This window comes from Neophocaena asiaeorientalis, unplaced genomic scaffold, assembly GCF_003031525.2.
Source record: "Neophocaena asiaeorientalis asiaeorientalis breed wild unplaced genomic scaffold, Neophocaena_asiaeorientalis_V1.1 scaffold78, whole genome shotgun sequence".
NCBI classification, from domain to species: domain Eukaryota; kingdom Metazoa; phylum Chordata; class Mammalia; order Artiodactyla; family Phocoenidae; genus Neophocaena; species Neophocaena asiaeorientalis.
The window spans coordinates 1,729,585-1,743,804 of NW_020175018.1; the positions used below are offsets into that span (position 1 = coordinate 1,729,585).

Genomic DNA, 14,220 nt, shown 5'->3' on the forward strand with positions numbered 1-14,220 from the left:
ACAGGGCCCAGAGCTGTAGAGCTGCCATTTGGTTTCATTCAAGAACGTTTAGTTAGCACCATAGCTGACGTCTAAGGAAGTGAGTGTGAATGGGTGGTTTCACAGCTTGGAATACACCCTCCTTTAAGTTTTGATGTTTAGCAATTTTTCATATCTTTGCTTTGTAGTTCCTTTTATTAAATGATACCAAGACCTGACAATTGTACAGTTCTTTGCAATTTATAAGGATTAACCCTCATTTAGAAACCACTGAGGTGTGGTTGTAGCCATTTTACAGAGGACTAAACTGAGGCTAAGTTCTCCAATGAACATTCTTGTGATATGACCTTTCTAAGTCCCAGGAGCAGAGCCGAGCACAGCCCTGGGATCTTGGAAATAATGTTCACATGGAAACTGACCTCGACAAACCCATTCCCAGAACTGGATGGAGGTCCAGAGCCAGAGGAGCAACCTCAGACCTTTCACCAAAGCAAACACCCCTTGGATATTTGGCCTACCTGGGGGAAAGCCATGCCTGAGGGACAGTTCCTGCTACGTAAATGCCTCCCCCACAAACCCAGTTTCCTTTGGTTTTTCCCTGTGTATTTTTTGGTTTAGCTTTTTGCCCTCTTCAGCTGACCACGCTTAACCATAGAATTCAGGAAACAATTTTCAGGTCTCCAGGGAACTCATTTCCTCATCTTTTCCCCTCTGCATCCCACATTGATCGTTAAGTTCTGAAACCCACAGCCCACTTTGGGGAGCTTTTTTTTCTCTCTATTTCTGTCTTTTTCTCTCCTCCTACGGCGTTCTCCTGTGACCTGCTAGCCACCCTCAGATTCTGTGACTGCCTGGGGTTTTGCCCTCTCCTTAGAAAGCTTTGGAAGCCACAGGGGCTCTGCAGCCTGGAAGATCTTGACTGTCCAAATACCACGGAGAGGCTGGGCAACCTGGGGCAGTCCCCTTCACTTCCGAGAGCCTCAGTTGCTCCGTCTCCATCTTTCCAGTGGGAAAAGTGGTGCCCACCTTCAGGAATGTTTTGAGGACCTAGCAGAGATAATGGATGTAAAACCCTAGCACAGAATCTGGCACGCAGTAAGAGTTCAGTAAACATGCTGGCCCTCTCTTTTTTCTTTCTTTCCCATGCGATTCTTTTTTCCATGGGCCACCTGAGTTTTGCGGTAGCCCCCAGGAAAGATCTAGATGAGGCAGAATGAGAAAAGAAAAACCCGTGGGGTGTGTAAACTCAGGCACTGGGGCTCTCCTTCTGCCAGGCTAGTCCACTCTGACCTTCAGTCCGACTGTGAACCTCATTGGGGCAGGTCCTGGCACATTTTAGAAAGTGTATCTTGTGGCCACAGCTTTCCTCTCTCGATCCCAATTTTCTCATCTGCAAAATGGCAATATTATCTGCCCTGGCTGAAAAACCATAAGAATTAGTAACCTCATCTGTCATGCACTCCTGAGGGATATGCTTGATGAAAGCGGCAGTAGGAAGATAGGTAGCCATGTGTCATCTGAAGAATGGTACAGTAGTGGTAGAATTCCAGGGTCAATGGCATTTTTAGGCAACAGACCTTCCTAGGTGTGGAAGACAATTTGTTATTTTAGCGTGTGTCCTTCTGCCATAAATAGGGCCTGCAGGTCTCCAGCACCACAGCGGAAGAGATGGTCAATAGGAACCTGAAGGCTGAGCCTCAGAGAACAACTAAATCATATCTATTGAAAAGTTAGGGAGACCCAGGAAAGGCAATGCCTCTGTCTCTCTTTCCAAGAAGACCCTTGGTTTTCAATAAAAATTCCATTAGGAAAACATTTGGAATTGCTAGAAATTCTCAAGGAGGATGAAGAGTACTTCTGTCTGTTCTCTGCATAAAATGTTGCCTCCCCAAATCTGGAGCAAATGTCTTTAATAATGTGACCATTAATAATCATTTAAAAAATTCTCCCTTCAACATATTTATCCAATACTTAATATGTGAATCGTGATAAGCTCAGGGGACGATTATTGTAGCCAGTGTGATTTAAGAGCAAGGATTTTGGAGTTACACTGACCTGGGTTTGAATTCCATTCTGGCTTTCCTAGCTAAAAACACCTTAGCCCCTTAGGCCTCTGTGAAATGGGGCTGAATGTGACGCTTAGACTGTCTGTGTCACGTGAGTCAGTGAGGTAAAGTGTGTCAGTTGCCCTGCTGTGTGTGGCATGAAGTGCATGCTCTGTAATCGATAGTTTACACTTTATGAGAGTCAGAGGCAAAGGCACTAGGCATAAGGAGCCTGTTTCACTTAGAAGGGAGGATTTCTGAGCACGTGTCTCTGCAGACCCGCTGACCCAGGTCCCCAGACACGATGCCATTGCAGCTGTGTGGTGTGTGGTTTTAAGTCCATCTGAACTGCAACTGAGCGGGGGAGCTGGGAGGCTGCCTGGCTGGGAGAAGTGAGGTAGAGTGGGAGGGGCCACATTCTGGGAGTTGGGAGAGGGGCTGCCCCCTTGGCTTTGGGGGTGTTTGGGGGTGGTGATGGTGCAGGTTAAAGAAGCGTTTCGGGGTCCTCACTACCCCCAAGGTGAGCCATCTTACTCTGGTTTTGGATTTTGAACCACTTTCTGTCTATTCTGGGGACCATCCCGATGCTATACAGAGGCATGTTGGCATTTAACTCCCCAGAGGCAAAAGAAGCTCCTGGCAACTCTGGGCTTCCCAAAGCGGAGCCCAGGCTACTGTGAAGAAGTGGCTCAAACCACGGAGGGGAAGAGGAGCCACTGCAAATGCAGAGGTTGACAGAGGAAAGAAGCAACCCATAATCTAAGGGTCTGTCAGTAGGGGGATGGTTAAATAAATAAGGCATATGGGATTATCTCTGAGATCTATTAATAAGCAAGGAACACACACCCACACACACCCCCAATGTGTGGAAGAGTGGGTATGTTAACCGCCACACCAAAAGAAAAAGGTGAAAAAAAAAAGGGAACGTAGACTTATGTCTAATCTTATCTGTTCGTATAGCATATTTCTGCAGTGATTCAGAAGAAAGTGGTAATACTGACTGCTTCTAGATAGAACAACTGCTTCTAGATAGAACAACTGGTGTCAGGGACACAGTAGAATAGAGACCCCACTATATATCCTTTTTTTAAACTTTTTAATTTTGAACCAACTGGGCCATTAAAAAATAAAATGTATGGGCTTCCCTGGTGGCGCAGTGGTTGGGGGTCCGCCTGCCGATGCAGGGGACATGGGTTCGTGCCCCGGTCCGGGAAGATCCCACATGCCGCGGAGCAGCTGGGCGCGTGGGCCATGGCCGCTGAGCCTGCGCGTCCGGAGCCTGTGCTCCGCAACGGGAGAGGCCACAGCAGTGAGAGGCCCGCATACAGCAAAAAAATAAAAATAAAAAATAAAAAAATAAAATAAAATGTATGTTAAATCACCCAAACATAATATTAGCTAATATTGTTACAGTGGACAAGGAAACTAAATACTTGACATTTATGATGTGACATGAACCTCACGGCTGACCTTGGAGTTAAATTCTATTGGCCAGATGAGGGGACTGAGGCTGGGAGGGGAAGGAGACTTGCTCACGCTCACATAGCTGTGGGAAGAGGTAGATCCGACTCCAGGGGATCTGCCCAGAGGCTGCAGGCTTAACCTTTCAGCTACACTGCTTCTACCCACGCTCCCTGGCGCTGGGGCACTCAGGGCTGCCAGCTCATGTTCAGGGAGTGAGAGGAGAACCTGCGGCAGCTTTTACAGGGAAAAAGAGGAACAGAGAGAAGGGTTTACAAGGAGAAAGAATGAAAACACAAAAGGGAAACTTTACGAAGCTGGTGAGGTAAATTGCACGTCTGCTGTGCTCAAGAGTCACCTCTCCCGTCCTTGCCAGGTACCGGAGCACACGTGTGTACACGCATACACCAACGCACACACTTTTCTTCGGCTGTGAGACACAAGGCCCCAGAGAAAAAAAAATCAAAGAAAGGGCAATCCTAGAGGGCCTTTTCTTTTCTCTTTAGAACTGCGGAGCCTCTAGAAAAAAAAGATCAGCAAAACAAAACCAGTGATCAGAAGTAAACTTTGAAAAGCAGTGTTTATAAACCAAGGGCAGAATCAGCCTCTGCCTCTGATCTGAAGTTGTTTTACGGGAAGCCACAGGGAAGAGGAGACAAGGACCCACGTCCCTGGGATAGGGTCTGTGTTAATAAGAAACAGGGTATTTCTTCTGGCTGAATTGCTGCATGTCTACAAATACTGAGTATGATTTCTACAGGTGGCTTCTCGGAGCTCATTAGGTCCTGAAATTTGGCATCAAAAAATACTCATCTCTGGACAAAGGGAAGGTTTTGGCTAGTGTTATGCTCTTTGCCTGTCAGAGATGGCAAGTGTGTCTATTCGTTGGTTATCTGTCACCTAGCCCACTTATATTTAATAATATTAAAACAACTTGGCATTTGGGTTCTACCCCAAATCTGGCTGTGTGACCTTAGGCAAATCACTTCACCTTTTTGGGCCACAGGTTCTTCATGCACAAACAGAAGAGTCTGGGCTACATCATTTCTCAGGTCCCTTCTACCTCTGCCTGTGGTTCTGTGATTCTTTCCCCTGGTTCCTCTGAAGCAGTGGTCTCTAGCAAATGCTCCGTTTCTGTACCTGCCTCAGTTTCCTGAAGGGATTCACCCTAGCTGTTGAAGGTCATTCCTTTTCCCTTTAAAGAGTCATAGTAGTCTTACTATTATCATTATAAACAGTCATGTTATAACCATCTTTTTTCGTTCTCCTTGAAACAACTCATATTGAAAAGGATTTTCATTTCTCCCTCCAGTGCCATTTAGAGTTGCCATGAGTATCAGATAAAATGGCTGAGCCTGCCAACCGTGCCAGCCTCCTCTTTTTTCCTTCTTGATCAGGGTACTGACCATTTCACACATAGCATTTTTAAGTATTAATCTTTATAGGTGGAGGTACCACTTCTTCGTTAGTCCCTGCATAGTTTGAACATTTGACCAAAGAACAAGGAAGTATACCTCTGGATAAAACATGATAATAGGTAGAAGGAAGGGCCTTTGGAATTAAAAAAAAGAAAAAAGCAACGATTGTAATGACTATCTTAATGACAATAATAAAAATGTTAATAGCTCTCATTTGCTCAGCCCTTGCTGTGTGCCAGGGCCTCTGTATGGGCTTTCCATGAATTATCTCATTTAATCCTCACAACACTATTAGGTAAGTGGCATCATACTTTTTGCGTAAAGACTTAGCCATGGTCACCTAGTCTATACTCAGGAGTCAGGATTCAAACACAAGCTTGTCTGCATCCGAAGCTCTTGTAATTTCCCAGCCCCGTGAGGAGAGGAACAGAGAACTTTGCTCTATTCTCTCCCATTTATATACGGTACCTGTTGTTGCTATAGCACTGACTGGCTGGGATAGCTTTCCACGGCTTATTCCATAGAGTTCAATTTCGTATTCAGTGGCCTCTCTGAGACCTGTTATGTCCCTGGTACGTTCGGGGGCAAGTAGGGTTATTTCCAGTGGTTCAGACTGCTTTTTGGTATCTCTGATTTTGAGGACAAAGCTGTCGAAGACCCCTTCATCAGCTGTCCAGGACAGACGGAAACCGTCTGGGGTGGCATCTGAAACCAGAAGGTTGTCAACTTCTGGCTCGGCTTCTAGAGGGGGAGAAAATGGTGGAAGGAGGAGAGAGAATATCATTCAGCAGCCCGTGCAATCTTCTCTCCAGTGGGGGTATCAATATGGAGTGATGCCCCAGCTCTCAGAGGTAGAAGTGTCCTGAGATACCGAAAATAAAGTTATCAAACACGAACATGTCTAGTAGATCTAGGAGAGGGAAAGGATGGAGTTGACACATTCAATACAAGCCAAGTGGGTGCTTGCATGTGTGAGTTTTGTCTAAAAGCAATCCTGTAAATCCACATCTGGACTCAGCAGTGGCCCCTCCCATGCATTATTAAACAAGTTCAAAGTCGGTAATTTGTTTACATTTGCTCTCTGTCCGCCAGTGGCTGAGTGCCCACGCTCTGTGAGACCTTCTTTTCTTTTTGAAAAGACACATAAACCAGCATTAATGATCTGTAGAGCTGCCTGTGATGATACTACTGATTGTATTTCCCTTGATCCTGAGGAAAATGGCTTTTAAAATAAGTGGTATGCTCTTTTTGGTCTTTTTCTTGGAGCTGCTTTACTAAAGAAGGCTCCTACTCTTGACTGGCCTGCTTTGTGTTAACCACTCCGTAAGTGTTCAGATGGTAGAACTAAGACTTGGAACCTCTTGTGCTACGTACTTCAGACCCAAGGTATTAATCTTGGATTGCCTTAACTAGACAAAACTCAACGTCAAGGTAAATTTAGAGCTGAGTTTCCCAAAGTGCACTTAGAGCAAACTATTCCTGTTTGATCATAAGCCATTGTAAAATAAATTTGGGAAACATTGCCTGGGTAAGTCCCTCTTGGAGAGAAGCATGCACATTAGAATGTTCTCTAAAGGCTTGTGGTCAAGGATCCTGTTAAACTATGTTTAACTCCATGTTTCCAAAACTTATTTGAACATGGAACTTCTTCACTGAGTAGTACCTTTGAATATGGAGTTAGTAATCTCTAGAAAGACTTTGGGAAATACAGATTGTGGACTGTTAAAGTTGTTCATGCTATATTTCTCTAGGAATTATTAGTGTTGAGAAAATTATGCATTTAGTCTGTGCTGAAGAATCTCGATGATATTAGTGTTTACCGGTATAAGTTCACAGTTGGTTTTCCAATGACAAGCCCACCTGGGAAGTTTGTCAAGACCACAGTTGAGGCTTTGAGGTGACAAACGTAGTAAATAAGTTTTTGAAATATACTCATTGGTATATTTCTTTTGAGAAGGCTGAAATGTAGCTGGGGACCAGCCATGATGAACACAGAGGAGGGTGACGTGGAGTAAAGCACGCAAGAGCTACAGACAAGACATGGCCTAAAGGGTTTGGGATGCCTAGTGGAAACATTTCGACCTTCTCGTATCTGGAGTGGGAGAAGGGGAGTGCTTGTTAGAGACATAAGACAAGAGAAAGTGTTGGGGGTGGGGGTGACATAAGGAACAGGCCACATCTATGGATTAAGTAGGGAACATGGACAGGGGTGTTAAAACCGTGGTGATCTCGTAGATGGATTACATGGAAGGGAACCAGGAAGAGGAGAAAATGGCTCACTTGAGCCAAAATACCTGTAACAATCTCAGCCCTCAAGGGCTTGGTTTGGTGCCCTTGGGTGAAGCCAGAGACCATGACCTCATAGCCAATGCCGGTTATGAGGCCTCTAAGCTCCAGCTTCCTCTGGGTTCCTGAAAGTGTGAATTCCTGGGGGTCCAGCAGCTTCCCAGAATCCACCACCGTTACTAGGAATCTGTCAAAGGCATTCTTCAATGCCATCCAGGAAACTGTGAACCCGTAGGGATTAATGTCGGAAATGGTTAGGTTTTCCAGAAGGGGCAGGGCCTCTGAAAGAAGGGAGGGGTGAAAATAACTCAGGTTAGCAGCACTGACTCTGCTGGGAAAGCACAAGTCTCCACGAACACTGGTAGATACCCAATCAATCATTAAACATGTTATATACTCAGAAAGTGCATATTTCATAAGAGCTTATTGGGTGCCAGATGATGTTGTCTTGTGTAAATCTCTCAACCAGCCTATGAGATAGATGTTATTCCCGTTATACAGGCAAGAAAACTGAGCTTCAAAGAAGTTGATTGACTTGGCCAAAGTCACAGAGCCTAGTATGTGAGAGAGCAAGATTTTAGCTGGGTCTGTCTCCAAAGACCATGAATTTTTCCTGATAAAATCAAATATCTTGTGTTGGGTTTGGATTCCTTTGTCTATTTCCCACTAACTTGTAGTCTTGAAGGAAATCAGCTTTTTTATTTTATTTTTTAAAGTATACTTCCTTTTTGGTATACTTTGTATGTTTCTATTCCACTTCTAGTTCCTATTTTGAATTAAGTTGAATAGGCCAGTTAGTGACATACATCCTCACCAGCTGAGATAAAGGGATGAGGTAAGATTTTTCATGCATCTGAATGTAACCACTTATGATTATGGCCCAGTAAGGAATACTAAGATTTGCTAATTCTCTTGCTGTTTATTTTCCTGGATAAAGTTAGGCTCTTCAGTAAGTTCTTTCACTATTTGTTCATTCGTTCACCAGACATCTGTGTCTCAGGCACTCTTATTTCATAGGTGCCAAGGGATTCCCCAAAGGAATGACCTTATATCAGCTTGGTTTCTGTCAGTACTTCCCAATTGACAAGGCTTCACATCCGTCACCGTATTGAGTCCTCACAATGACACTGTAAGTAGATATTACTACCCCCTCTTCTCCCCCATGGCAGCAAAGGAAGTAGAGAGGTCAGTGATTTATCCAAGGTCACATATCCACTAGGCGGCTGAGCTGGGATCCAACCCACATCATCTGACTCCAGGTTCAATGTTCTTTCCACACCCTAAGCCAAAGTCTAATAATTAGTCAACCCCATGGGTGCTGGCAAGACCCGAGGCATAAGCAGGGTTAGTGGAGAAGGTCCAGTGGCTCCCCTCTAATAAAACAAAACACAGTCATGGTGAATGTGTTTGTTTTTCATCAAAGTGGGCATGGGGATGGGAATTCCATGGCCAAGGCTGCTTTAGCCACATCTAGGTTAGAGCCTGCTTTTTCACTGAAGCTAAATGGAAGCATTCAAAGAGATAAACGACCTTACACTAATGCCCAGAGTCTAATCCATGGAATGTAAAGAAAAATGTTTAAAAAGAGATGTTTGGTGACTGAAAGAACGAGTGAATGAATGCCCTAACCCCCTAAGCAGAGATTTAAATTTTGCTGTGGCTTGGATTTCCTGTACTTATTTTGAACCACTTGGTGTTTGTCTTGAAGCTTTTTTTTTTTTTAAAGCAAATAAGGATCTCCCCCAAATCATAACTCTATCAAAGACAAAGATGAAATCACATATACTGTGCAAACAGGCCTCTTTGTCTGCAAGGCAAGGGTTTCAAATTCTGTTGCAGAGCTTTGTTTAGATAAGTGGCGCCTTTCTCTGATAACTGGCCTCCTTGCACTTCCATGCCATCAAAGCAGAGAATTCTGATGAAAAGGAGGGCGTTCAGGCTAATTAGTCCATCAAGGGCTTGTTATTTATAGTCCCTTATGTTCAGTTTTTTTTTTTTTTTCTTTTCTCTTCTTAAAATATGCTTCTTTTAAAATGCAGAGTCTTTTCACATCAAGGATTAGCTGAGACAATGCTGTAACTGGATCTAGGATTCCCAAGACCAGCCTCCCTTTCTTCTCTCTGTTCTGTGGGAGGTCCTGCGAGAGGCTACAAATAAGGGCCTGATGGGATCCGTGGCCGGCCATGCTTCCCCTCCTGGGCAGTGAGGTTCTTAGTCATGGCTACTCCTCGCCTCACCCCACTAAGGAATTACTTGTTCTGCGTCTGAAGATTGAACAGTTGAATTCACATTAGCTAACTGGACAGAAAGCATAACTTCTCTCTGATCTTACATGAAAACGTGTCGTGTTCTCTTAAAAATAATAGGAAAGGGCTTCCCTGGTGGCGCAGTAGTTGAGAATCTGCCTGCCAATGCAGGGGACACGGGTTTGAGCCCCGGTCTGGGAGGATCCCACATGCCACGGAGCAACTGGGCCCGTGAGCCACAACTACTGAGCCTGCGCGTCTGGAGCCTGTGCTCCGCAACAAGAGAGGCCGCGATAGTGAGAGGCCCGCGCACCACGATGAAAAGGGGCCCCCGCTCGCCACAAGTAGAGAAAGACCTTGCACAGAAACGAAGACCCAACACAGCAAAAGTAAATAAATTAATTAATACGCTCCTTCCCCCAACATCTAAAAATAATAATAATAGGAAAGTCATGATTGCAGAGGTCTATTGTTTCTATCTAGGCTGTTGCTTTTTTTCTTTCTCTCTTTTCTTTTCCTTTTTTTTTTTTTTTCTTATTGCTTATTTTGAAGAACGCTACTTTCCTCGTATTGTTGGGAGATAGAGGAAAGGACCCAGCAACTGTAAAATGCCTCCGGGATGCCAGGCAGTTAAATTGTACCACATCCATTTAATACCTGAGAAGAGGCTGCCAGAGGTGCCTGCGAGTTGAATATCTTCTCTTCGTACATAAAGGAGCGGGCTTCAGAGAAGTTAAGAACTGGTCAAGGTTATGTAGCGAAACAGATGTGGGAGAGGATTAGGAACCATATAGCCTGATCTCAAGATCCCCACTCTTCTAGGAAACCGTGCTGCCTCTGGTTAAATATGTGATTGAACTTGTTAATGTATTTTACTTATGTAGGTAAATAGCAATTTATAGCATTTCAGACCTCAAGAGAGGCCTGGTTTAAAGTGAAAATCAGCCAGCAAAGTTGGTCTCCTAAAACAATTATCATTAGTGGAAGGCAAGAGACTTCTAAATATTTTCTGAGGCTTTTCAGGCTAGAGACTTGGTAAATTGACACCATTTGCATCCTTTGCCATGGATTTAGGATAATTTCAGGAAAGGAAATAGAAAACCATTTGTTTTTGTAATTCAAAGAGAAGTAAGAAGTCGAGTTTAATGAATGGTTAAGGTTTAATGAAAATTGAGATTTATTTGCTATCTTAGATTGAACCTTCCTTAATCTGTTGTAGATGTCAATCTTAAGAAGTAACTTTTTTAGAAGAAAAAGATAAATTATTTTATTTCTGGGGCAGGTAGTTCATGGGCTGCTTTACCTAGCATGACTTATGGACAAAATCCTGCCTTGGGCCATTTCTAACTTAGAACTCACTCTTCAGCCAGGATCTCCAAACCGTGAATCAGAAAACCTATAAAACTGGGCACAGGATTCCCTGGCAGTTTTATACAACTGTTGAGTCTACTGGCTCCATTTCCTAAGAGTGGCTGTGAAAGGTCTCTCTTTGCAAGAGTATTTGCTTTCTTTTCACGTAGAAGTTTACATATGGAATGAAGGCTATATTTGGGGTTGAATTTCCCTTTAGAATGCCTATCCTCTTTCTTTTCCCCATTTAAGAATTCTGAACAGACAAGCGAGAACCTCTGAATGAGTACCTGTCACGACAAAGGCAGTGAGGGGTCTGGTGGGGTCCCCAGCCCAGGTGGTCCCTGCCACACTAACGTCACAGCCAGTGTTCTCCACCAAGCCTGTGATGTGAGCGTGCTGTGCGTCTCCTGAGACTGTGAACTGCTGGGGCTCCTGCAGCGAGGGAGAACTCCTAACACTGATAACAATCTTTGCAAAAGGCCCGGCTTGAGTGGTCCATGGCACGTTGAAGCTGTCAGGGGTAATAGTGCTAAGGATTAGCATACGCCCAGCAGTGGCTCTGGCTCTGAGGGAAAGGAACATGGGCAGAGAGAAAGAGAGACACATTATGAGAGGAAGCAGAGGATTTCTACAGAACGTAGCCATAGAATATGAAAGTATCAGTCCCTCCAAATATTTGCAGAAAGGTAGTGTATTAGGTTGTGTCCACACCTGCGTTGGTTATAATGTTAGAAAATACATTGCTTTCTCTGCAGGTGTGGACTTGCATTTTTTTTTTTAAAGTAGAGACGGGACCACTTTCTGGTCATGTATGAAGACAAGTGAAGAAGCCATTATAGCAGTAGATGAATTATTGTAAAGGTGTATTAAGAGTACATTTTCTAAGGTTTGTGATGGGACGCTAGCTCTGTAAGATGTGCCAAGAAGAGATAGCTTCACATTATATTGAATATTATATTATATTATATCTCACCCTGGAGATCCACGAAGCACACTAGCATTTTAAAGGCCTCAGAGTGCTGGTTCTGTAAAGAAGCCTACTTAATTTTGTTCAGCCCAGCACTTCATAAGCTTATCAATGGATACCTTTCCTGAGGAATATTCTCTGAACATCTCAAGTTGCTGGTGTGCCACTGAACGTGCCTTAGAAAATGCTACTTTGGAGTTTCCCGATTTAGTCTTCTGTGATCTATTTGGATCGTAGAAATTAAAGGTTAATATCCACAGAAGAGAAATTCTTTGTAGTAGTCAAAAACCCAAATGTATGCACCATAGGAAAATCTACATCTCACTCTAAACACTATAAAGGTGAAAATGCCCTCTATTAAAAAATTCCTGGTATACGTAAAAGTTAAAGGAAAACTTGAAGTTAGACTTTGCATTTTCTGATTATGAAATTCACTTATTGGATAATTTGGAAAGATGGATGGTTCCCCTGAGGTTAAGTTTCTCTTGTCCCTTAAAATCTAGATAATCAGTGATGAGAACAATTCATTTTTAATGTAGGGGGCCTATACTGCTAGTTTCAACTGGGATGTATATGGTCTGGCCACCTAAATGCACATTTATCAAATAATACTAACATTAAAATAAGTTCAACCCAGGCTGTATTTTAGAGAGAGGCAGCAGTCCTGGAGGATTGAGATACTAGGATCAGGATTTAGGCTTGGGAAGAAGCAGACTCTTTCTTCCAAGGACTCGGGTGTTGTTTTGCTGCAGCTCCAGTATTTGGAGGAAAGAAGGAGCTCATCTGGATGAACTTTAACTGGACGACTGCACAGCATAACTGAATGCCATAAAGTCTCTAAGGACAAATGAATCTGGCTCAGAAGCAGAGGATAGCCGTAAGTAATGGCATGGGATTTCCTCCTTAGCAATTAGCTAGACAAGCTAATGATGCTATAATTTTCAGGTACAGCATTGGCAAATTACCTCAACCACAGAAAAAGTGAAATCCTTCAAATGGGACTCTGTCTGCTCTTTCCTTATGTTTTGCTGTGGAAGGAATCTCCCAAATTAATGACGCACGTTAGGACTCTTTTCATGCTACCAGACAGAGACTGGCAGTGCCAAAACCCAATAAGACCTGGGTTTGCAAGGTTAGCTTAACCTCTAGCTGTCTCCCAAAGGATGCAACCAAGCTGAAAAGCGAGATGCAAGAAGAGGACTCAGAGAACAGTAGTTAGGGTCCGGTCAGTGTTGCACGCAAGCTAGGGGTGTTTTTCTTTTACCACTTCTAACTCTTTGAAACAGTTTCTTGACATGTTGTCTGCTTCCAGGAAAGACAGACATTTTCAAAAACAATACTCTGAATGCTCACCACATGCACCAAGATTTGAACAAGATGATAGATGAAAGGAAGACTGACACTTTGTGACAGATGTCAGTGGATGACAAAACATGCTTGATAGAGTAAATGTCAAAAAAAGAGCAGTCTGTAGGGAATGCAGACAAAAGTCTCAAGAACAAGATGAGACCACTGGGTCCTCTCGTGTGGGACTTGGGGTGTGCTTTGGGGTCTTTTTCTCTGCATGCTAGTGACACTACTTTTAAAATCTTGGTGGAGAGAAAGAGAATGTAGATCGTTCTGACCGAGGAAAACAACAATGGCATGCACACACCCCTTTGAATAAGACATGGGCACACTTTGATTAGAAAGACCACAGGCAGACAATAATGGGAACTGGAAAAGATTATTCAAGATCAGATGAAAGGATGGTTTGGAAATTGAAGCAAAGCACATCAGGTTAACTCTATACAAACAAACAGCAACTCCAGATGTGAGTGGGTATTTAGAAAAAAGAGGTTGACACAGAAGTTCCTTAATTTGGTGTGAGAATTTTTCTTTTTAAAGTTTTCAAGCTCTGATTTGGATGTCTCTCTCAAATTTGAGAAGGATCTGGAGGGACCAGGAGGGTGAAAAATGGGTAGAGGTTGATTTTTTTGGAACGCTCCTCAGGGGAAGTTCAAGGGAGAGTGAAGAACCCATCGTGGGAAATACCTGTGGTTGCTTGGACCATCAGGGTCTGAGCACAGTGCCTGCCAATCAGCCCGTGAAGGTGGACAGTGTAATCAGAAGAAGCTTTGAGGTTGGTGATGACAAAGCTGCGAGACGCCGCAGGCACAGAACGTACCACCGTTTCCTGGAGGTGGTCAGAATTCCTAACTTCTATAAGAAAGCTATCAAAGGCAGACTCCTGAGCTACCCATGAGATGGACACACTGCCCGAGGTCACATTTGAGACAGTGAGGCAGCTAAGGAGAGGTTCAGCTACTAAAGCAAGAAGAAAAAAATACGAAAGTGTGTCAATTCAAAACACTATTAGAGGGACTTCCCTGGTGGCGCAGTGATTAAGAATCCGCCTGCCAATGCAGGGGACAAGGGTTCAAGCTCTGGTCCGGGAAGATCCCACATGCCACGGAGCAACTAAG

General features: G+C 43.8%; 1 protein-coding gene across 4 annotated transcripts in view; it reads right to left on the reverse strand.

Moving 5' to 3' along the window:
* The window catches only part of TNC (tenascin C), a 93,360-nt gene that overhangs the window by 19,678 nt on the left and 59,462 nt on the right, over positions 1-14,220 (reverse strand). For 3 of the 4 annotated variants that reach the window (XM_024762668.1, XM_024762667.1, XM_024762666.1), the window contains one exon: positions 5,372-5,644. In XM_024762668.1, the coding sequence (XP_024618436.1) occupies positions 5,372-5,644 (273 nt within the window). Of the gene's footprint in view, positions 1-5,371; positions 5,645-7,197; positions 7,471-14,220 lie in introns of all 4 variants that reach the window. The other variant, XM_024762669.1, reaches the window with a different exon arrangement.